We start from the raw sequence: 24,354 nt of genomic DNA on the forward strand, positions 1-24,354 counted from the left end.
ATTGCAAAATCTTGTTATTGAAACAGAAATAGTTGCTATTAATTCTGTTGGTCTTATTTTAAGAAATCACAACAAAAATCATTTGGGTTATAGTGCTATGGTAATGAACATTCAGCTGGAACTGGTATGAATATTTGAAGTCAAATTTACACCAGTTGAACCACCAAAGTGAATACAGTCAATGGCGTCTATCCAACTGGACTGGTTCGATGTTTGTGCTGGTGGAGTGGAATTTCCAAGATTCATCACAAGCTCGGCAACAATTTAAGTACGTCAACAAAATTCCAGGGTAATTTTTCCTACATGTTCTTGAAGTGAGATCACTGGAAACGTTTGATCTGGGTTTTTTGAGACAGACTTATGTTTTGATTAATATTATGTGAATCACAGTGTGAATGTTGCATCTTATTTAGCTAAGTTTACCAAATTGTCGGGTTTTGGGGTGGTTTTTTTGGACAGTTTGAACAGGTTGTTCTGTCTGGACATTCCTTTTTTCTCCGAGACACCAATTAATGATATTCTTAACTCCAGATCCAAGTATGGAAGATTTCTATAAACTGATCTAAACTTACCGGACGCTTAGTACTCTCAGTTCAAAAACTTTGAAATAGAAGCAAAACATTGTCACAACTGGCGGTGATGTCATTTATTCAGTTAAAACAAATAAATAATTTGCAACCTGAAACCAGTATGCTTATTCCGTTGAGGTTATATTAAAGTCAGCATCTGTTTCCGAAGCCACAAGTATCATTATCCAAACCATACCACACAATGCTTTGTATCTAACCCTCGATCATAAGAATTTACAGTTAATGAATGAAGTATTTATCATTACTCACAGTGACATGATCCATATTAACTGTAGCCATTAATATTTTCACAATTACGTGACAGATACAAATGGCTAGATTGTATTAAAGCCAAGGAGACCGATATCGCTGCTCATAGCTATATCTATTTATTATGTTCATAGTTTTATTATATGTTATATTTATTTTTATGTTTATGTTTTCTGTTTCTTTTGAATTGATATCGATTAGTTGGTAAACGATGCCTTGTTTAATTAAAGTGATGAGTCCGCCCTTTGGGAGTCCTTTGATGTTTGTGTTTTTCTCTTTTCTGATGATATTGTATTGTGGAAAATATATTGATTTTCTTGTTGATATTCTGTTTTTTTTGTAGAAGAATTATATCAGGTGAAATTACGTTTTTGTTAGCGGAGCTTTGAATTCGTTTTAACGGGCGTTTAGCCCGTTGCAGTTCCACTGTAATACACTTACCGACATGATAAAATATATAAATAAAAACATGAATGGAAGCAAACATTTAAAGTGATGATGTGTATGTATTTGATATACCATTTTCTCGTCTTCGGGAGTAATAACCTGGGGCCGTATTTATCAAACAACTAAGTTTTGACTTAAGAAAAAACTTAAGTTTCTTAAAACTGATTAACTTGGAATTCACAAACGGGCTAAGTCTGAAACTTAGCTAAGTCCGCCGACAAAACTAAGTCGATTTCGCCGAACGCGATCACGTGATCACTAGGGACTATCCCGGTTATTTTTAGCCTACCAGTAGAACTCTTTTTACTGAGAGACATAAAAACATCCTCGGGGGAAATTCCCGGACAGCGCAGACGATACACAAACAACATCGAATAGATACTATGGCGGATGAAATGAAGAGGCGGCCTAATTTCACAAAAGAGGAGTGTCTGCTGCTAGCGGCCAACAGAGTGGTGCTTGAGGGCAAGTTTGTGCCTGGCATCACCTCCGTGAAACGACAGGAGGCGTGGCAGGTACGTGTTCGAAGCTCCGCGATAGATCTAGTGGGTGTTCTGACGATGGATTCGTTTCACATTACCTGACTGATATAATCACACATTTACATACCCATGTCGTGGTCAATTGTTGTTTTGTTGGGTATTAATTCCCCTAGGACCTTCGGTACAAATTGCAAAACCACATACGTCATTTTACTGACATACAGAAATTACGGCAATATTAGGAAAGAATTAAATATTTGAAAATGAATACTGCAGTACACGTCTCGTTTTTCTTTATATTATTGTCTAAATAAGAGCACAAATGCACTTGATAACTAGTTCACGTGTAAAGTTTTTATGCACTGATTAAATATCTAAATGTAAATTGATGGGATTTTTCCCCATTTGATGTATTCTGTTTACATTGTAGATGATTACAGACACCCTAAATTCAAGCATCACCCACAAGAGGACCAGGGATGAGGTGGAAAAAAAAGGAAAAACTTGAAGAGTTCATCCAAGAAGACCTATTCCAAGTTCAGGCAGCAAATCATTGCCACTGGTTAACATGATTATGGTTACAGTATTATTATTAGTTATCAAAATATAAGTGTCATAAAAGGTTACATAAATGGTGTGATAAATGTCAGAAAGTGGAAAAAAGAGTTTCACTCACAATATTTCCAGACCTACATTGTAAGTTCTTGTATATACTGAATATTTTCTACCAACATAAACCTATAATTACACAATGCCATTAAGAAAGTGGTCAAAAGTAACATATGTTACACTTTCATAGTATTAAAGTGAAGTACAAATTCTAGTACTTCTGTTGGCTGGAATCCCATCCGGGACTTGAACCCATGCCCACAGAGTCAGGCACCTATCGCCAGCTGAGCGGGTTAGGCGGCTGACTTTGTGTGCTGGCGATTAGGTGCCTGACTCTGAGGGCATGGGTTCGATTCCCGGATACTCCAGCCAACAAAAGTACTAGAATCTGTACTTTACTAAGAAAGTGTAATGCCAAATATAACATGTTACAACATAAACCTACTCTATTCCAGTGTTTCATCGTAAAGTGAGTACTTACCTCCTGGGTTTGTGATATATTTCCACATAAGGCCAGACCAATTTTATTTCTGGTTTTACAGCTCTGCCTGTCGTATTTTTTTCAAGAATAAGAAAAGAAATAAAAATTAATTTTCCCGCTCAAAAACTAAAATCCTAATGTTTTATTGGCCAAATATATAAACTTTTGAGGACAAAAATCTGTGAAACAAGAAATAAGATTGGTCTGACCTAAGATAATCATATTTAAGCAATTAATCTACTCTTTTTCATTTACAGAAGGCGGACCACCTCCAACTCCGGTCAGTCCGGTCACAGATGCAGTTGTTGAGGTCATTGGGAGGGACAACTTAAGTCTTACGGGTATCTCAGACTCGTGTGATTCCACTGCCCTGCAACTGCTTGATGCCATCACTTCAAGAGAAAGGTACATGCCATATCCATTTTGATATTAATCCGTTTTATACAACACTAAAACCACTGCAATATTTTTTGTCAGGTTTCTCTAACAGCTGAGTCATTGATACCTTAGGCTAGGATTCATCTTGAACATCTGTGAAATGATGCAGCCGTAACATATACTTTTTTCAATAGTATGTCTGTGAGATGAGTTTTACTACTTTTGACTTGAGTCTTTCTCTAACTGATACATGATGAATCTAATATTCTATATTTATATTTTCCTAATATCTGAATCCTAATATATCCCTTGTAGTGGTTATAATTAATAATGAATTTTCATATGAAATATTATTCCATAACAGAAGGTTCAGCTATCTGAAAATACTGAACTTACTCAGGCCTCCACTGTTGTTAAGCAGACAACACTCGACATTTGTCACTTAGTACTTCATCAGTTCATCTTGCCCTGCATGAATTACATGAAGTCCTACAGTTTGGGGGAAATTATAATTTACATTCTTTCCCAATCTGCCTGTCAGGGTCACTTGGTTTGAAATGACTGACATGACTCTGTTTAAACATAAAACACAAGGCTCGGGATATGGAAATATTATGAACATGTATTTCATTCTCTTATGTATTTTACAAATCATGATTTTGTTGTAGCCCAATCATGGTCAGTGACGAGGTCCAGGACATGGTGAACGTTTACCACCTTCCAGAGAAGACAGCCTGTCAGTGCCAGCATCAGCCTTCTGTGGAGGCATTACAGAAAGAAAAACTGGAATTAGAGATTGAATGTTTGAAATTGAAAAGAGAGTATCATAAGAGAAGAATTAATAAACTAGAAGAATAGATTGTACAGGCACTAATGACAGTATAGGGTATATACATTGTAATTATTAGGGACCTTTCAAAATTTAAGTGTGTGTGTGTGTGTGTGTGTGTGTGTGTGTGTGTGTGTGTGTGTGTGTGTGTGTGTGGTTTTTTGATGGTTTTAAGGAGTGGTCACCCATTTTGTTCTTGGGAGGTAGGGGGGGGGTGTGTCAGTAACTGCTCACATGTACTAGGGGGGTCAGAAATTTTGTAAAAAGTGAATATTAATTAATTTATGTTAAAAGACGTGAGTGGGTAAATGACCTTGTGCATGACATGGTGGGGGGTGGCAAGTACTTTGTACTTCAATTTTAGGGGAGTCATTCACATTGTACATGCTTCTCCATGACAATCATCATTTCTTCCCCCCCTAGAGACATAAATTATGAACGGTCCCTTAGAGGTCTTGCATTTAGGAATATGAAATTAATAATCAATGCATTTCTATGACTTTCACGATAGACTTTGGAAATACGTACATTAAAAGAAGCTGATCGCAAATTGTTCCCTGTATCTGGCTCCTGATGCTGTAGGAGCAATGGCTGGCAGACCTTGCATCTGTGCCCTCAGCTCTTCAGGTTGACCGCTGCTCCCACTTGGAGCTGGCATTGGGGCATTCCTGTCCTTGCTGATATTGTGCAGCACTGCACAAGCAATTATTACCTAGGGAGATATTAAAAAAAACATAGTCAAGACACAACAAATGGTCAATAAATTTCTGTCAATTTAATTAAAAAGTAGGATGTAGAGGACTTATTGTATTTGACCAAGATATATTTAGTTTTGATACTCTATTTTAATTGATGTTCATTTCTCATCAAATAATAGCATAATGAAATGTCCCATGGAACTGATTTTAGTTGAATACCTAACCACTGGTATTCAGCAATTAATGTGGCCTTCATCTAAAAAAAAGTTATTTTGTCATAACCAATTTTTCTAGCATCATTATCTTTCCATGAATGCATTTCACATCTAATAATTTCTTGGTAAAATCCCTACCCTTACTAATCTGACACTAAGAGTATTTGATCCTGGCAATCTTTATGCTTTAATTTAGTAGCTATACAGAAAATGCCACGAATTCAGATATTTGAATATATATCTTTTTCATTTCACAAAACATTTCACGTACAATGTTCCTCTCTAAGGGTTCATAAACCTAGGATCACAGTATAAGTATACTCATATTTGATTGTCTAAACATCTTAAATATGATTCTTTTTAAATATGATTATTGAGATAACTAATTTTTATTACAGTTGAACTTTAGATTACAATAATTATCTGTCAATATTGAGTGAGGTGCTATTGACAGTAAGATCACATATATCTGACTTGTCCACCTTGTTTATGTTAGGACGGACTGAAAAAAGTGTAGACATTTTTACATTCTTGTTTGAGATTTGTTAATGTATTCATTAAATAAAAGTTATTGTTTATCTTATTAATTGTGTCGGTTTCTTTATCTACCTAATGCATATTAGGTCCTTAGGGTAGTATTGGGGGACATATATGTGTTAAAATTATGATTTAACTTCAACTTCAATGGAGTCCACAGAAAAACATTCTTATAATGCTATACCTTGCAAGCCTTCTTTGGGGAAAGTCGGATTTCTCCATGTAGTACATGAAACCGCCGCTTTAGTTGTCCAATACCTCTTTCCACACAGTTTCTGGGTTTTATACGTCATCTGAAAATTTGCAATAAATACAACTGGAATCACTAGATGATCATATAATATTTATGGGTGGCATGAAATCAAAATGGAGATATCATGATACACTTTACTTGCCCACACGTATTGTTTCATTGATAAGTCACCCAAGATGCATTTACAACAAAAGAAGTAGACATTACCCAGTGTAGGAAAGATAGCCCGTCCCAACGTCAAAATATCTAGTCCGTCCTCATGTCGGGTCAATTTTAGCAACCCAATGACATATATATAATGATTATAACCTTTTTGAATATTTACTGCCGAAGGTGTTTTATTTATATTTTGAGGACAGGCTAGATTTTGGCAGGACTGGTAAAAAATTTGACCTGCCAGTCCTGTGGACATGCTAGATTTTCTACATCTTTTCTACACTGCATTATGATTGTACGACATGTTGCCCGAATAATGCATTTAGCAAAGATATGGAAGTCTTCCATTTCTTTTTTATGTTGGAGATTGTATTTCACATAACCAAGGGAAATCACTCTATTGGTTAGTACTCGAAGCTGACTCGAAGAAATAGCAATTATACCTGTTGTAGTTTGTCTGTGATCCAGGAAGGGGACGCAAAAATGGTGTTAAAATCCACCTCCGACATGGGTAGCCGCTGTCGCCAAGCAGATGACAACTTACGGGTAACTGGTTCCCCTCAAACATCCGACATAACCTGCTTGTTGTCAAGATGCGGGAGTCATATGTTGAGCCAGGCCAACGTGCTACGATGTCGATGATCCGGTCATCGCTGTCAATCACTATCTGTGTATTAATACTGTGGTAGTGATGCCTGTTAATGAATTCATTCTCATTCACGGATGGGGCCTGAATTTGAACGTGAGTGCCATCAATGACACCTACTACACCGGGGAAGTTTGCAGTCTGATAAAATCGACGCTGGTGTCGTCTTATATCTTGGGCTTGCGTGGGAAAGGTGACAAATCTACGGACCATACGCTGACTTGTGAGTGATTGAGGCGTTTGTTCGATGACTCTTGAGATGGTGGGTTGGCTAGGTCCATGGTCAATGCCATTGCACATCCGAAATTTGCCAGTGGCAAGATAACGCAAAGTGACGAGCACTTCGGTAACGCAGGACACTGCACAACTCAGATGCGTTACGGGACTTAGATGGTGTTCTAATAAATCACAGATGTAAACAATACTGTTTCTGTCAAATCTGTACCTTTGTAACAGTTCATTATCATCTAATGTATGCAGAACTTCTCTTCTTTCATTAAATACTCTTGGAATACGTGTGACAGCCATTTTGTTTCATATGACTTAAGTCAAAAAGAGTTGATTTAAACCTACCAAGATGAGTCTTAATAGTTAAGTAAAAAAATGACAAAACTTAAGTCTAAGTCTGTTGATAAATATGACTTAAGTTTTACCACAAAACTTAAGTCGAAAAAACGTGAAAACTAAGTTTTTTAACTGACTTAAGTTTTTTTAATGACTCAAGTTGTTTGATAAATACGGCCCCTGGGGCCGTATTTATCAAACAACTAAGTTTTGACTTAAGAAAAAACTTAGTTTCTTAAAACTGACTTAGCCAAGTCAAAAACTTAAGTTGGTATTCACAAACGGGCTAAGTCTGAAACTTAGCTAAGTCCGCCGACAAAAACTAAGTCGATTTCGCCGAAAGCGATCACGTGATCACTAGGGACTATCCCGGTTATTTTTAGCCTACCAGTAGAACTCTTTTTACTGAGAGACATAAAAACATCCTCGGGGGAAATTCCCGGACAGCGCAGACGATACACAAACAACATCGAATAGATACTATGGCGGATGAAATGAAGAAGAGGCGGCCTAATTTCACAAAAGAGGAGTGTCTGCTGCTAGCGGAGCTAGTTGCGGCCAACAGAGTGGTGCTTGAGGGCAAGTTTGTGCCTGGCATCACCTCCGTGAAACGACAGGAGGCGTGGCAGGTACGTGTTCGAAGCTCCGCGATAGATCTAGTGGGTGTTCTGACGATGGATTCGTTTCACATTACCTGACTGATATAATCACACATTTACATACCCATGTCGTGGTCAATTGTTGTTTTGTTGGGTATTAATTCCCCTAGGACCTTCGGTACAAATTGCAAAACCACATACGTCATTTTACTGACATACAGAAATTACGGCAATATTAGGAAAGAATTAAATATTTGAAAATGAATACTGCAGTACACGTCTCGTTTTTCTTTATATTATTGTCTAAATAAGAGCACAAATGCACTTGATAACTAGTTCACGTGTAAAGTTTTTATGCACTGATTAAATATCTAAATGTAAATTGATGGGATTTTTCCCCATTTGATGTATTCTGTTTACATTGTAGATGATTACAGACACCCTAAATTCAAGCATCACCCACAAGAGGACCAGGGATGAGGTGGAAAAAAAAGGAAGAACTTGAAGAGTTCATCCAAGAAGACCTATTCCAAGTTCAGGCAGCAAACCATTGCCACTGGTTAACATGATTATGGTTACAGTATTATTATTAGTTATCAAAATATAAGTGTCATAAAAGGTTACATAAATGGTGTGATAAATGTCAGAAAGTGGAAAAAAGAGTTTCACTCACAATATTTCCAGACCTACATTGTAAGTTCTTGTATATACTGAATATTTTCTACCAACATAAACCTATAATTACACAATGCCATTAAGAAAGTGGTCAAAAGTAACATATGTTACACTTTCATAGTATTAAAGTGAAGTACAAATTCTAGTACTTCTGTTGGCTGGAATCCCATCCGGGACTTGAACCCATGCCCACAGAGTCAGGCACCTATCGCCAGCTGAGCGGGTTAGGCGGTTGACTTTGTGTGCTGGCGATTAGGTGCCTGACTCTGAGGGCATGGGTTCGATTCCCGGATACTCCAGCCAACAAAAGTACTAGAATCTGTACTTTACTAAGAAAGTGTAATGCCAAATATAACATGTTACAACATAAACCTACTCTATTCCAGTGTTTCATCGTAAAGTGAATACTTACCTCCTGGGTTTGTGATATATTTCCACATAAGGCCAGACCAATTTTATTTCTGGTTTTACAGCTCTGCCTGTCGTATTTTTTCAAGAATAAGAAAAGAAATAAAAATTAATTTTCCCCGCTCAAAAACTAAAATCCTAATGTTTTTATTGGCCAAATATATAAACTTTTGAGGACAAAAATCTGTGAAACAAGAAATAAGATTGGTCTGACCTAAGATAATCATATTTAAGCAATTAATCTACTTTTTTTTTCATTTACAGAAGGCGGACCACCTCCAACTCCGGTCAGTCCGGTCACAGATGCAGTTGTTGAGGTCATTGGGAGGGACAACTTAAGTCTTACGGGTATCTCAGACTCGTGTGATTCCACTGCCCTGCAACTGCTTGATGCCATCACTTCAAGAGAAAGGTACATGCCATATCCATTTTGATATTAATCCGTTTTATACAACACTAAAACCACTGCAATATTTTTTGTCAGGTTTCTCTAGCAGCTGAGTCATTGATACCTTAGGCTAGGATTCATCTTGAACATCTGTGAAATGATGCAGCCGTAACATATACTTTTTCAATAGTATGTCTGTGAGATGAGTTTTACTACTTTTGACTTGAGTCTTTCTCTAACTGATACATGATGAATCTAATATTCTATATTTATATTTTCCTAATATCTGAATCCTAATATATCCCTTGTAGTGGTTATAATTAATAATGAATTTTCATATGAAATATTATTCCATAACAGAAGGTTCAGCTATCTGAAAATACTGAACTTACTCAGGCCTCCACTGTTGTTAAGCAGACAACACTCGACATTTGTCACTTAGTACTTCATCAGTTCATCTTGCCCTGCATGAATTACATGAAGTCCTACAGTTTGGGGGAAATTATAATTTACATTCTTTCCCAATCTGCCTGTCAGGGTCACTTGGTTTGAAATGACTGACATGACTCTGTTTAAACATAAAACACAAGGCTCGGGATATGGAAATATTATGAACATGTATTTCATTCTCTTATGTATTTTACAAATCATGATTTTGTTGTAGCCCAATCATGGTCAGTGACGAGGTCCAGGACATGGTGAACGTTTACCACCTTCCAGAGAAGACAGCCTGTCAGTGCCAGCATCAGCCTTCTGTGGAGGCATTACAGAAAGAAATACTGGAATTAGAGATTGAATGTTTGAAATTGAAAAGAGAGTATCATAAGAGAAGAATTAATAAACTAGAAGAATAGATTGTACAGGCACTAATGACAGTATAGGGTATATACATTGTAATTATTAGGGACCTTTCAAAATTTAATGGTGTGTGTGTGTGTGTGTGTGTGTGTGTGTGTGTGTGTGTGTGTGTGTGTGTGTGTGTGTGTGTGTGTGTGTGTGTGTGTGTGTGTGTGTGTGTGTGTGTGTGTGGTGTGATGGTTTCAAGGAGTGGTCACCCATTTTGTTCTTGGGAGGTAGGGGGGTCAGTAACTGCTCACATGTACTAGGGGGGTCAGAAATTTTGTAAAAAGTGAATATTAATTAATTTATGTTAAAAGACGTGAGTGGGTAAATGACCTTGTGCATGACATGGTGGGGGGTGGCAAGTACTTTGTACTTCAATTTTAGGGGAGTCATTCACATTGTACATGCTTCTCCATGACAATCATCATTTCTTCCCCCCCCCTAGAGACATAAATTATGAACGGTCCCTTAGAGGTCTTGCATTTAGGAATATGAAATTAATAATCAATGCATTTCTATGACTTTCACGATAGACTTTGGAAATACGTACATTAAAAGAAGCTGATCGCAAATTGTTCCCTGTATCTGGCTCCTGATGCTGTAGGAGCAATGGCTGTCAGACCTTGCATCTGTGCCCTCAGCTGTTCAGGTTGACCGCTGCTCCCACTTGGAGCTGGCATTGGGGCATTCCTGTCCTTGCTGATATTGTGCAGCACTGCACAAGCAATTATTACCTAGGGAGATATTAAAAAAAACATAGTCAAGACACAACAAATGGTCAAAAAATTTCTGTCAATTTAATTAAAAAGTAGGATGTAGAGGACTTATTGTATTTGACCAAGATATATTTAGTTTTGATACTCTATTTTAATTGATGTTCATTTCTCATCAAATAATAGCATAATGAAATGTTAGTGAGAAAATCTCCCATGGAACTGATTTTAGTTGAATACCTAACCACTGGTATTCAGCAATTAATGTGGCCTTCATCTAAAAAAAAGTTATTTTGTCATAACCAATTTTTCTAGCATCATTATCTTTCCATGAATGCATTTCACATCTAATAATTTCTTGGTAAAATCCCTACCCTTACTAATCTGACACTAAGAGTATTTGATCCTGGCAATCTTTATGCTTTAATTTAGTAACTATACAGAAAATGCCACGAATTCAGATATTTGAATATATATCTTTTTCATTTCACAAAATATTTCACGTACAATGTTCCTCTCTAAGGGTTCATAAACCTAGGATCACAGTATAAGTATACTCATATTTGATTGTCTAAACATCTTAAATATGATTCTTTTTAAATATGATTATTGAGATAACTAATTTTTATTACAGTTGAACTTTAGATTACAATAATTATCTGTCAATATTGAGTGAGGTGCTATTGACAGTAAGATCACATATATCTGACTTGTCCACCTTGTTTATGTTAGGACGGACTGAAAAAAGTGTAGACATTTTTACATTCTTGTTTGAGATTTGTTAATGTATTCATTAAATAAAAGTTATTGTTTATCTTATTAATTGTGTCGGTTTCTTTATCTACCTAATGCATATTAGGTCCTTAGGGTAGTATTGGGGGACATATATGTGTTAAAATTATGATTTAACTTCAACTTCAATGGAGTCCACAGAAAAACATTCTTATAATGCTATACCTTGCAAGCCTTCTTTGGGGAAAGTCGGATTTCTCCATGTAGTACATGAAACCGCCGCTTTAGTTGTCCAATACCTCTTTCCACACAGTTTCTGGGTTTTTATACGTCATCTGAAAATTTGCAATAAATACAACTGGAATCACTAGATGATCATATAATATTTATGGGTGGCATGAAATCAAAATGGAGATATCATGATACACTTTACTTGCCCACACGTATTGTTTCATTGATAAGTCACCCAAGATGCATTTACAACAAAAGAAGTAGACATTATCCAGTGTAGGAAAGATAGCCCGTCCCAACGTCAAAATATCTAGTCCGTCCTCATGTCGGGTCAATTTTAGCAACCCAATGACATATATATAATGATTATAACCTTTTTGAATATTTACTGCCGAAGGTGTTTTATTTATATTTGGAGGACAGGCTAGATTTTGGCAGGACTGGTAAAAAATTTGACCTGCCAGTCCTGTGGACATGCTAGATTTTCTACATCTTTTCTACACTGCATTATGATTGTACGACATGTTGCCCGAATAATGCATTTAGCAAAGATATGGAAGTCTTCCATTTCTTTTTTATGTTGGAGATTGTATTTCACATAACCAAGGGAAATCACTCTATTGGTTAGTACTCGAAGCTGACTCGAAGAAATAGCAATTATACCTGTTGTAGTTTGTCTGTGATCCAGGAAGGGGACGCAAAAATGGTGTTAAAATCCACCTCCGACATGGGTAGCCGCTGTCGCCAAGCAGATGACAACTTACGGGTAACTGGTTCCCCTCAAACATCCGACATAACCCGCTTGTTGTCAAGATGCGGGAGTCATATGTTGAGCCAGGCCAACGTGCTACGATGTCGATGATCCGGTCGTCGCTGTCAATCACTATCTGTGTATTAATACTGTGGTAGTGATGCCTGTTAATGAATTCATTCTCATTCACGGATGGGGCCTGAATTTGAACGTGAGTGCCATCAATGACACCTACTACACCGGGGAAGTTTGCAGTCTGATAAAATCGACGCTGGTGTCGTCTTATATCTTGGGCTTGCGTGGGAAAGGTGACAAATCTACGGACCATACGCTGACTTGTGAGTGATTGAGGCGTTTGTTCGATGACTCTTGAGATGGTGGGTTGGCTAGGTCCATGGTCAACGCCATTGCACATCTGAAATTTGCCAGTGACAAGATAACGCAAAGTGACGAGCACTTCGGTAACGCAGGACACTGCACAACTCAGATGCGTTACGGGACTTAGATGGTGTTCTAATAAATCACAGATGTAAACAATACTGTTTCTGTCAAATCTGTACCTTTGTAACAGTTCATTATCATCTAATGTATGCAGAACTTCTCTTCTCTTCTCTTCTTTTGTTTTGTCGTAAAACTTAAGTCGAAAAAACGTGAAAACTAAGTTTTTTAACTGACTTAAGTTTTTTTAATGACTTAAGTTGTTTGATAAATACGGCCCCTGGTCTTTTAGTTCCTTGAAGGTTGGAGTGTGAGACAGTGATAGCTACTGCCTTCTTGAACTGTTTGAGTCTTTTGGTATATATTCTGAGTTTTTTGGCTAGTCTGAAGATTGTAAGGATATTTCCTTCCAAGGTTTGTAGATTTAGACAGGGGTGGAAGTGCCACTTCCGTAATGAATACAACCAAAGTATTGAAGTTGGGTTGGTTTTTAGAGCTGTCATCTATTGTTTGGTAAAGGTCTTTTGACTGATTATTATTATGTTTATTTTTTGTGTGAGTAGTTTAGTCGTCTTGCAGCTTTATATTTGTTTGTGTTTTCCACTTTTTTGTGGGTTTTATTTTGTTTTTCTTTGTAAGCGGTTGAAGCTGAGGTTTGAAATTTAACTGGTTGAGGTTTACCTTTATTTTGTGATTTCTTATGTTGTACCAGAGATTTCTCAAACTCAGAGAGAGGTTTGATGTTTTGTTTTTCCCTGGAATCATTTAGAGAAAGATCCATTTTGGATAGTATCTAGTTAGTGTTTGGAGTTGAGGAGTTTGGTCTTCCCGGTTTAGATCAATAGAGTGATTGTGTCTATCTTGTGTATGGGTTTTATGATAGTTGTTTGCCTGTTTAGTCTATTTGGTTGTCTTGGTTACATGCCTGTTGAGTTCAGCTGTGAGCTGTTGTTTATATCGACACATATTGGAAAGTGTGCTATGGCCTGTTATCCGGCAATGGATGCAGTAAAGACGAGTTTTACATTTATCAAATGTATGATTATTTCTGCCGCATTTAGTACAATGTTGGTTTTCTGTACAAGTTTTTTGAGTATGGTCATATTGGAGACACTTGGACCTTGTGTAGGGTTTTTTAGGTGAGATTCTACCTTGCGGTCAATGATGCCAGCAAATGGTATATTTGTTGGCAGATTAGTGCCTTCGAAGGTAGGAACTACATGGTTGGTTTTCCTTTTGACATGATTCTGTTGGCAGAAAGAATTTTGGTTTGTGGTTTGTTGTTGTTGGCTGTTTTGGACGAGAGAATCTAGTTGTTGTTGTGTTATTGTTGTGTCTAGTTGTATAACCGACAGGCAGACTTAACAGACAACTTAAGGCCTCATGGCCCAGAGTACATCACAATAGCGATAATACGGTGTGGTTGTACAGTGAGATCATTAAAATATTTGGGTTCTCTTTAAAAAAGATAGCAAATTTTTTTTATCAATGATAAGTCTCTGCATGCTAATAACTTACCGAATTTCATCCTTGTGCCTTAATAAATCTTCAGGTAAAATATCTGAAAGAATATGTGATTCAGCTTCTAAAACAGTTTTAATGGATTTATAGAAGGAAAGATAATGTGACTTGTTTAGTCTTGTATACCAGTCTTGAACATTCTATTGGAATCAGTTGTTCAGAGACAGTAAGTTTTATCAAGTTGAGTGCAACTCGCTGCTCACAGTAATTTTGGTATCAAGGAGCATAACTCTAATACGGAGGTTTCGTATTGCGTCCCTTTTGAAGTGTTCTCTTTAGAAAAGGCGAGAAAAGGTCGTTACGTAACCGGAAGCTGGGGCTGTTTCAAGGCCGTCGCTAATGGTAAACATGCAGTCTCATCATTGTTGTGTTCCGGGTTGTACCGCAACGACGCGAAAGCAGCAAAAACTTGACAAGTACCCATGGCTACAGGGGGTGACCTTTTTCTCCTTCCCGAATATGATCAGGGCATCAACTCATCGGAGAAGATGGGTTAAACTCGTACGACGAGAGCCAGCATGGGCACCGAACAAGTAACTCGGATATGTTCAAGACATTTTTTGCCAGGTGGTGACTGTCCGACGCTGCTTCCATACAAAAAGTTAAAAATGCCCTCCACTCTAAGGTAATGACCTCATGGTAGGAGGACGAAAAGCCAACTGTACTGCAGTATGAATATTTTTTTATTTCAAAACTTTTGTAAAAGTATTTGGTACTTCTTGTGAATATAAATCTACAAATTATGAATACTAGAATCTAATTATTTTACATGTTTGTTCTATTTTTGCAAATAAATTATAATCTGTTTCTAAAACACTGCACCTGAAAATTATCTATTATACTATTTTTTTAGATCTACTCAAAACTCATCACTTGACCTGGCCTTGGATGAGAAGAAACCCACCAAAGAGCTCGCAACTGTTATGCCTGATTTACACTCATTCTCAAATTTCGTGCACAATTCTAAATTGAAACTTTCAAAAAAATATTTTTCAAAATTAAGAGTTAAAAATGACATGCTTCTATCGTCGGTTATGGTATCTCATGAAAATTTTAATTTCAGCATTACGCCATTTAGCATCATTGTAATATTTTTGATGAAAGATTACATATCACAAACTCAATGTATTTTACGTTATGTCAACTGAAATTGAAAATAATAATAAAACAAACGTTCATGCAGCCGTTACCAATAAATAGTCAAAGCAATAATATTTCGCAGCAATATAAGTTTCATGTAGATTCGGACATCCATGGTAAAAGAACTTGAGAGTAAACTAAATTCCATTTTCTATTAAAGGTACTTTAAAATAGGTCAAGGTTTCTGTCCAAAATTCTTGAATTTCCTTAAAAGAAACCACCATCTTCATTAATTTGGGTGTTGTCAAATTGATCATTAACCTAATGAGTCTTCTGTTTTAGCTGTATTTCAATCATTCAAAGAGCATAGCCCCAAAATACAACAACCAGAATACATAACGTATTATACTAATTTTAATAACGTAACATACAACTGTGTATTGTGTCACAAAGTGTCCTTCTTTGGTCTGAAGTCATGACAAAATGTTTATAGCAACATTATGTTCCAATGACGTGTAGTCGAACTATTTGAAAACATGAATTCACAATGCTATAACGTAAAATACCAATGTCATAACGTAAGATACCACACGGTTCTCTGGCAGGAATAGAGAACAGTAGTTAAGATTGTAATGAAACGCAACTGGAAACAGTTCTTGGAACATCACCAAATACCATGGTATCAATTTTCGAGGTATTTCTGGTACAAAGTGTTGATTCTCTCGCGATCTTTGGGAGGGAAAATGAACATCCTTTTAGATTTCCCTGTTGGCTCCGGGTCTGATACTTTTTCCAGTACAAATTGCTTGTTCACCCAAATGGTTTCACTGTCCAAACTTCGTGGCCATTTGTAGTTACAGGTTTTTCCAGAGGCCTCCATGAAACAGATTTGATAATCCTGTTCGTCAATATCCAGAACTTTGCCAAAATATACTTTGTTGTCAAATTCATAAATGGCAGCAACAAAATCATCGATTGATATCTCACAGGGTGGATCTGGGACAACGTTTGCTTCTGACTTGGTAGGCAGAACTTCTTCATCAACCTGAACATTCTCTGGCTGTGGAGCGTTCTCCTCACTGTCATCTGGAGCCGGGTTTGTCACAAGAACCTTTCTCTGCCATGGACATGGCTGGACAGACAAGAACCCATCAGAGGCAAAACATCCATCACAGAAACAGGATGTTTCCTTTACCATGAGACAACCCTCTGCTTCATAAACTGTGTGAATTGTCATAGTTCCTTTAACTGGCTTCACACCCCACTGTTCAAGTCTCTTTTTATTGGAATCGCAGTCTTCTTTGCTGCTGAAGATGCACACGACAGAACGTGGTTGCCCAGTTGCCCATACATAGAAGTCGTGGGCACTTTGTATGTTGAATTTCCCTTGTTTCACGGCTGATCGGCCATTCCTTTTGTGGTACCTCAAAGGCCGTCGCAGGGCCCTTTACCGTGACCACACTCAAAATAATGCCACGAAGCCCGAACACCAAACACCTCAGGATGCTGTAGGACATAGTTGAAATCTGTCTTGTTTCTATATTGGCTTGATGGCGAGTCCGTCCAGTAATGAACATACGACAGAGATGGAACCAGTTCTTTAACTTCTAGAAGCAATGACTGCAGAATGGTGTATACGACAACAAAACTATGGGTCATAGTATCAGAGACGAAGATGAAGCATTTGTGATTGAGGACTCCATTGTTCTTGAAGTATACAACAGCTGGATGAAGTGTTACCATCGTGGCATTCCAGTAAGCAGACTGGATCTCGTCAAGACATTGACAGAGAAAATTCTCGGCGAAATCCATTTGGATGATGACATGAGAGTCCGGCAAATTGTCCTTCAAGAATCTAAGCTGAGCGTATTGTGTTTGGACACGAGCCACATGTTCACGGAAATGTGTGAACTGACTCAAAAAGTTGCTGATAAAATCATCTTTGGCCACTTCTTCATCCACAAGCTTCATCTTCGACTTGCCCCTGCTGTCTGTCACCTTCTTCCAGGTCTTATAGGTCACCTTATCAAGTTGAATCTGGGACAGTTGCGTCTCAATCTCTGTCTGAGTATGAGCCTTTATGAAAGCATCTGGGCTTGATGTGGAAACAACATTAAAGCTCTTGAGAGATTTCAACTTTAAGGCCATATTCTGATGTTTACTGCAAAGACAGGTGTTCCTTGCTGTAAATGACACTGGCAAAACGTGAGCAGGTCTCAGTTTGCAAAATGACGATAGCGACAGCTTCACATTCGGGAACTCATCCCTAAACTTTAGGAATAGATTGGCCAGATAATCATTTAAGACTTTTTTTTGAAGCTGTGATTTTCCGACCGAGTCATTTTTCCCGGGCATATAACGAGAGTTGTCATCTCTCTCATAGAACGCAACTAATCTTGCTGAAGAGCCAGTCGAGTCTTCCACTTTATCTTGCGCACATGCATGACATCTTTAGATGATGCCGTGAGTAATGTTCTCCTGTTTATTCCTGTTCTATTTGCAATGTAGTGGACTCCTCTGTACTTCTTGACAACCTTTCCAGAAACAATGTTGACCAGGCTTCTTACATGTTTCTTTGTGTTATGCTTCTTAGCCTCAGATAGTTCATGTTCCAAACAATTAGCCAAAAGTAAACGTCTTTCAACTGCCTTTCTAGATCTTGGCGTTGCAAATTTAAAGTTCTGTAGTTCTTTTTCGGTTTTCCGCTTTGGAGTCATAGTGTCAGAGTCTTCTGTTGTTGTCTCATTGGAAGTGGATTGCTGGCTAGATTCAGATGATTTTGATGTATGTTGTTTGTGTTTACGGAATAAACGTTCATAACGTTTGCTGACTCGTTTCATACCTCTCTGCAGTGTCAGGTTCTTACGTTTCAGACGAGCAATTCTTCTGTTAGCTCTGGAAACTGCATGTCTTATTCTTTTCCTGCTTTTCTTGCCCGATGATGTCATACACGGAAGTTGAACCAACATCGGTGCAGTAGAAGTAGTTGGTCATTCAGTTGTGCTGGATACCATGTTCTTCGTGTCTCCTGGAACTGACTCAATGCTTCTTGCAGGTACAGCTTCTCTCTCACCAAGTCTTCTCAACTTCACTGCTCTCCTGTGTTCCCTGACTTGTTCCCAAACCTTTCTACGACGCTTAGCTTTGTCGTTTCTGCTCAGATCTTCAGTTTTCTTGTAGTACTGCCTCACTCTGTTAGTTTCCCTTTGCAAATATGCGGCACCTTCTTTTCGTTTTTTGCGTTCTCGATATTGTCTCTGCCTTTCAGCTGCAGTTTTAGCCATATCTGAGATGCTGCAAATACAAATGATATATAAGTGAATTCGATTTTTATTATTACCGCATTAAAATGTGCATATTTACCAATATTTATAAACGCAAGAAGTATGTGTTGTATATTTTTGATTAAAATGTTTAATGTAGTTTTACATCAAGTTTACTTTTAAACTTAACCCACACATTTATACAAACACTTTTATGTCTATAAATTTACATGTTTAACTTTATACAAATTATATGTGTTTTGAAATATGTTTTGATGAACATTAAATTGTGTTTGATTTGTCTATTCATAGGGTATTAACTTCCAATTATATATCCTTTAGCCCTTGTATGATGTAATGTATTTTACGTTACAATCATTGTATTTTACGTTATGTATAAACACGTGATTTCTGAGTACAAATTAATGTCGTGTAATTAACATTTAGATTAAAATATGAAGTTGTATAATTAGTCTTCTGAGAAATCAAGAAATTCGCAACGAATTTATAAAGGTATTGTTTATGTGCGTTCAATAAACTTACCTTAGTGAGCAAACAGAAGTCCAACCATGCACACCGTGCTTTCACCGGAAGCTAAACCTCAAAGATGACGTCATAGTTTCTGCGTTTTACGTCATCAACGTTTGTGATGTCTAAGTCCGGGTTTGTGGTCCATTCCCTCACTTACATCTTTGTTACATATGACAAATATTGAAAAGACATTGTAATGCTAGGTAGGGAATTTGTTACTAAATGTAACCTTGATGTTTGTCATTAAGTACCTCTTGGTATTTACAGGAAACTTGTTTCTTTGAAAGATTGTAAACTGTTTACATAACAATTATCTCCATTTAAATAACTTAACAGTACATTTGTTTTGTTTGTCAAATCATCATCACTGATAAGTCTATATACAACAAATGTACAGTACATATTACCTGGAGTAAAAGTAATACATGTACATATTATTACTTTTTCATGTACATGTACTTGCTTTAGATATGGATGTAATAGTGATAGGTACTGAAATCCCAAGTTCTATTATGAATTTTAGCTGAACAAATGTACAGAAATAAATTTCAATTTACGTTCCATAATGTCTTATTTCTCAATTGACATACTATTATGTATGCCAGTAAGTATTACAGTTAATACGAGTCAGTATTTGGCGAGACTCTGAGTTTGTTATGTTTATTGACTTGTGGTGATATATTATATATCGATTGACACTGGGATGAGACTATCTGTATATGCATGTCTTACTAACCTTTTACACTTCTCACATACATTTCATATATCAATAATTTTCAGGACTACAGCTGCAGATCAATTTAAGACAACACTTTAGGGACAATGAATAATTCATAGAAAGAGGTTATTTTCTGAAAATCTTTTTTCCATTCCATTTGGTCCAAAAAAAATCCTATCAATATATATCAAATGCTTTCCAGTTTTTATGGTACCTTCAACATGGAGAACAAAATCACACCACTGCACATTTGCAACTGCCATTTGGCACTGTATTTGCTTGAACCAAGGTGAAGACCTATTCAGCTTTATCACTCCATTTTCATTTTTATACACATTGTAATTCTCAGAACAAATTTTTCCAATACTGCAATGTTTGTATTTGTAAGTACATTTAACTTCCAAAAGGCCCTTACCACAACATTTACAATGTACAACATCATCAGGGCTGGCATCAAGATGAGGCATATTTTCATTTACTAATAATCCTGGAACATAAACATTGTTTACATACAATTGACAGGCAAGGACTTCACGCTCTTTGCCATACAATGCTGGTGCTAATCTTGAAGATGCACAAGTACTACTAACAGCAGATTGACCTCTATACTCAGACATGACTTGCTTTACTATGTAATTGTTACTCTTTTTTTTACTGTAAATTAACACATTTGGAAAGACAGATGCAGTCAGTTGTCCACATCGATACTTAAACCAGTTTTCATTATCTGACTGACCCTGAGAAAGTGAATTAATTTCTTCACAATCACTGTTTGTCATGTTAAACTTAACATAATCAATGAAACTGGAAGGTGAAATTGTCAAAGTTTTATATTCAATACCAAATTCCAGCATTGTTTTTGGAAGTGAAATGCTGCCTTGACTATGCTCATTATCCAAGACTTAATTCATTTGACAATCTGTGTCCTTAACTAATTCATGCAATGCATTCTTATGGTGGCTCATTCGGGCCATCGCTTTATCGCCCTGAAAAAATCTAGGCGATAGTACAAAGGTGCAAACATCACCCCGTGACCACTAGCATTTAACTGTCCAATAACGGCAGCCAAAGTTCTGATTGAGACAGTTTTAGACATGTTAGATTTCAGTAAATCTTGGCACGCTTTCTGAATTTTCTTTCTCTTTTCTTGTGTTACATTTACTGTCATGTTTTCACTGTCAATTACAAACCCCAGGTAAGTAATGGATTTTTTGGGCTGTAACACAGATTTTTCAGGATGGACAGTAAACCCTAATTTGTCTAGGGTGTTAACTGTACATTTCACATTTTCCATGCAAAAGTCTTCCGTCTCCCCCACCAACAGGGAATCATCAATGTAAGCAGTGTTACCAAACCCCTGTTTCCTTAGGCTCGAAAATACCGGTTTCATAACTTTAGTGAACAGCCTAGGGGCAGATGCTAACCCATTTGGTAAACAGGTAAATTGATACAGCTCATTATTCCAGAAAAACGTAGAAATTTCCTGTCTTGAATATGTATTGGGACAGAGTAATACGCATCTTTCAAATCTACCGATGCAAAAAAACAGTCTCTCTGCACCAGATACAGCGCCGATTTGAAAGTGTCCATTTTGAAATGTGATGAGTCAACCTCTTCATTCAAGCTTTTTAAGTTCAAAATTATTCTCAGGGAATTGTCTTTTTTCTTCCTGCAGAAAATGTTAGATATATATTCCCCTGAAACATGGGAACATTTTTCTATCACACTTTTGTCGAACAAACAGGATATTTCTTTATCTACCTGTTCCCACTCATCATGAAGCCGAAAGGGGGTAGGTATGAGGACCTGGTATGGTTGATGCTTTAATTCTATTCTCGCTCCCTGAATGCATTTTAGTGTCCATGTGTCTGATGTAATATTCATCCAATTGTCATAGCACAAACCAACTTTACCTGCCATAAAATTCTGAGGTGTATTTCCAATACCCTCAAGTAGGCGGCTCACCTGAACAATTTCCATGTCACCGTATGGCTCTACTGTTTCCGATGGTCCCCTTTTTTCCATGGTGACCCTGTTGGTCGCTTGCCTAAAAAAGGTGCTTGGTTTTGCCGACTTGTTGATCCATATGTCCCTGCCTGACCTGACTGGCCTCTGCCTTTAGCAAATCCACCTCTCTTATATCCTTTGTACTGTGAATCATAAGGCCTGAATCTGCTTCCATCATGTCCATGGCCATAGCGAGCTCCGCGTGAAAAAGATGAGGCCGTAAAACCCCTGTTGGTTTTGTCAGAGCTGTGCAATTTGTTGCTTAATTCCTTGCTTTCTGTGATGTCCTTTATGTTCTTTGGGAGGTCATCCCCAAACAAGTTTGTTGTAGCCACAGTTTCCCCTGAACATAACCGTTTATAAGGCCCACGAAAGTCAGGCTTAAATGTCTCTCGTCTTGTGGTGTTGATGTCGCTGTGCAGGCCAACAAGCATCCTGACTGCGTCCTTGGTCTTACCCAGAAGTTCTTTGGCATTAAGTTCCTTCTTGTGAACGACAGACGACATCAGTGAATCCATCATCTGGACTACTGGAATAGTAGCCTTGTCAAGTAGACTTTGGATGCGTTGCAGGTTGATGTCTTTTGACCTGGTCATGGCTCTCGCCTCAAGCCAAATGACCGAATTTACGCGAGGTGCCATCAGGTAGTCAAGGTTTTTCGGGCGTTTGTATTTTTCCATAACTGGCTTAAGTTTATCCATATTCGGGCTTTTAGTCAGGCCGTCGTTGATGGACTTTGCTAAGTCACTGTTTATCTCAGGCCCAGTTGCGTCTTCTTCCCCGAAAAAGTCAACCATGTCTTCCATGAGACTATTGAAATCGTCTGTCTCATCATGGTTGTCCTTTTCCTTCCCTTGATCAAGACACCGGTGAATCAACTCGTCCATTTCGTCCTCATCGGATGCTTCACCCTCCTCTGTTTCATGGGCGCCGCCATGTTTGTGATGAATCGAGCCGTCACTCGCATATTCTCGGTCTTTGTCGGTATTCTCCGTACTGTTGCTTAATTTAGCCAACGCTGTGCCGATCTGTGCCATGGTGTGCGACTGAGCCGGCTGGCTAGCAAGTAGCGAGCGCAAGATGGCATCAATGGGGGGCTGTTTTTCCCCCTCGGGGTCAGGTCCTCTCACTGATGTTTTTTTCTTAACCCCCTCAGTTCCGCTCCGGAAACCTTCCGTTGGGTTGGACTTGCCTCCCGTGGAGGTAGTGTCCCGTGGGTTAGTGGTAACCTCCCTGAGATTTTCCACAAAGTCAAAAATATTGTCAGTGTCGGGTGCACGTTGGCCCTTGGCTCCTTGCCCCTCATTATGCGCCATTTTGGCAGACCACGACCCGTGGCCGTATCGGTCTCTGACAAAAGTGCTGGGTATTCTTCCCACGCACACACCTCGAGTCCGTACACAATTCCAGAAACAATCCTGGCACAAACAGTAAATGTCCAGCGGTACTAGAGCGACGAATGCTTCTTCTATCAGGCTGTGTAAATAAAACTTCTAGGAACTTTCATGAAGTTGTTGACTGATGAAGCAACTCACACGAACTGATGTTTCAGCGCATGCGCACATCTCACGGGATTCTGATAGTACGGAATAGGGAGGTGGAATTCAATATTAAAATGATGATAATATAGAAGAACGCTGCCGGGACTCAAAAATACGTAGGAATACACAGATTGTCGGAATAATTCAGATGTCAGATTATACAGAGACCACTGTATAGTAAATCAATCTCAGAGTTTTTGACAATTATCGTTGGCAATTTGGCGGGATGTAGGTTTTAAAGTGGAGTATAGATACGTTTTATATTCCTGAGTTAGGTCACCCGTGAAGGTCCGGGGTAGAATTGATCTTCAGTAACCCAATCTTGTCTTAAGAGGCGACTAACGGGATCGGGTGGTCAGACTCGCTGACTTGGGTGACACATGTCATCGGTTCCCAATTGCGCAGATCGATGCTCATGCTGTTGATCACTGGATTGTCTGGTCCAGACTCGATTATTTACAGACCGCCGCCATATAGCTGGAATAGTGCTGAGTGCGGCGTAAAACGAAACTCACTAAGTTAAGTAACAGTAGTATATCTAAATCTTTACAGTGCAGTTTGACAATTATTATCATGGCCATCAGCAAAGCCATGTGTTGTGGATGAGGTGCTGGATACTGCAGACTGACCATACATGTACTGTACACACGATACAAGGATGCCTGTAAGTGAGAATATATGTAGAATTCTGGTTTTCAACGGGACTCGACCCTCATACAACGCAAAGCAGGTGGACTGATGATCCCCTCTGAGATGCTATCTGTGCGTTGCTGTACTATCA

General features: G+C 38.0%; 1 protein-coding gene and 1 long non-coding RNA gene across 2 annotated transcripts; both read right to left on the bottom strand.

The window, feature by feature from the left end:
- Nucleotides 1-3,838: 3,838 nt before the first annotated feature.
- LOC124282638 lies at nt 3,839-4,697 on the bottom strand. Its single transcript, XR_006900207.1, has 2 exons — nt 4,594-4,697; nt 3,839-3,993 (listed from the first exon to the last, which is right to left on the bottom strand). It is a non-coding gene; the product is annotated as an uncharacterized LOC124282638 (long non-coding RNA).
- Nucleotides 4,698-21,757: 17,060 nt separating this feature from the next.
- LOC124282625 lies at nt 21,758-23,348 on the bottom strand. The gene has a single exon (XM_046718656.1). It carries the CDS (start codon nt 23,346-23,348, stop codon nt 22,020-22,022), a length of 1,329 nt encoding a protein of 442 aa, XP_046574612.1. The 3' UTR covers nt 21,758-22,019.
- Nucleotides 23,349-24,354: the final 1,006 nt, after the last annotated feature.

The sequence above is a fragment of the Haliotis rubra genome, unplaced genomic scaffold (assembly GCF_003918875.1).
Source record: "Haliotis rubra isolate DU_JTF1 unplaced genomic scaffold, ASM391887v1 Scf30, whole genome shotgun sequence".
In the NCBI taxonomy this organism is placed as follows: Eukaryota; Metazoa; Mollusca; class Gastropoda; order Lepetellida; family Haliotidae; genus Haliotis; species Haliotis rubra.

What these genes read in the sequence shown, in the direction of transcription:
- LOC124282625 (XM_046718656.1), bottom strand. Translation starts at nt 23,348, where the DNA reads ATGGCGCATAATGAGGGGCAAGGAGCCAAGGGCCAACGTGCACCCGAC.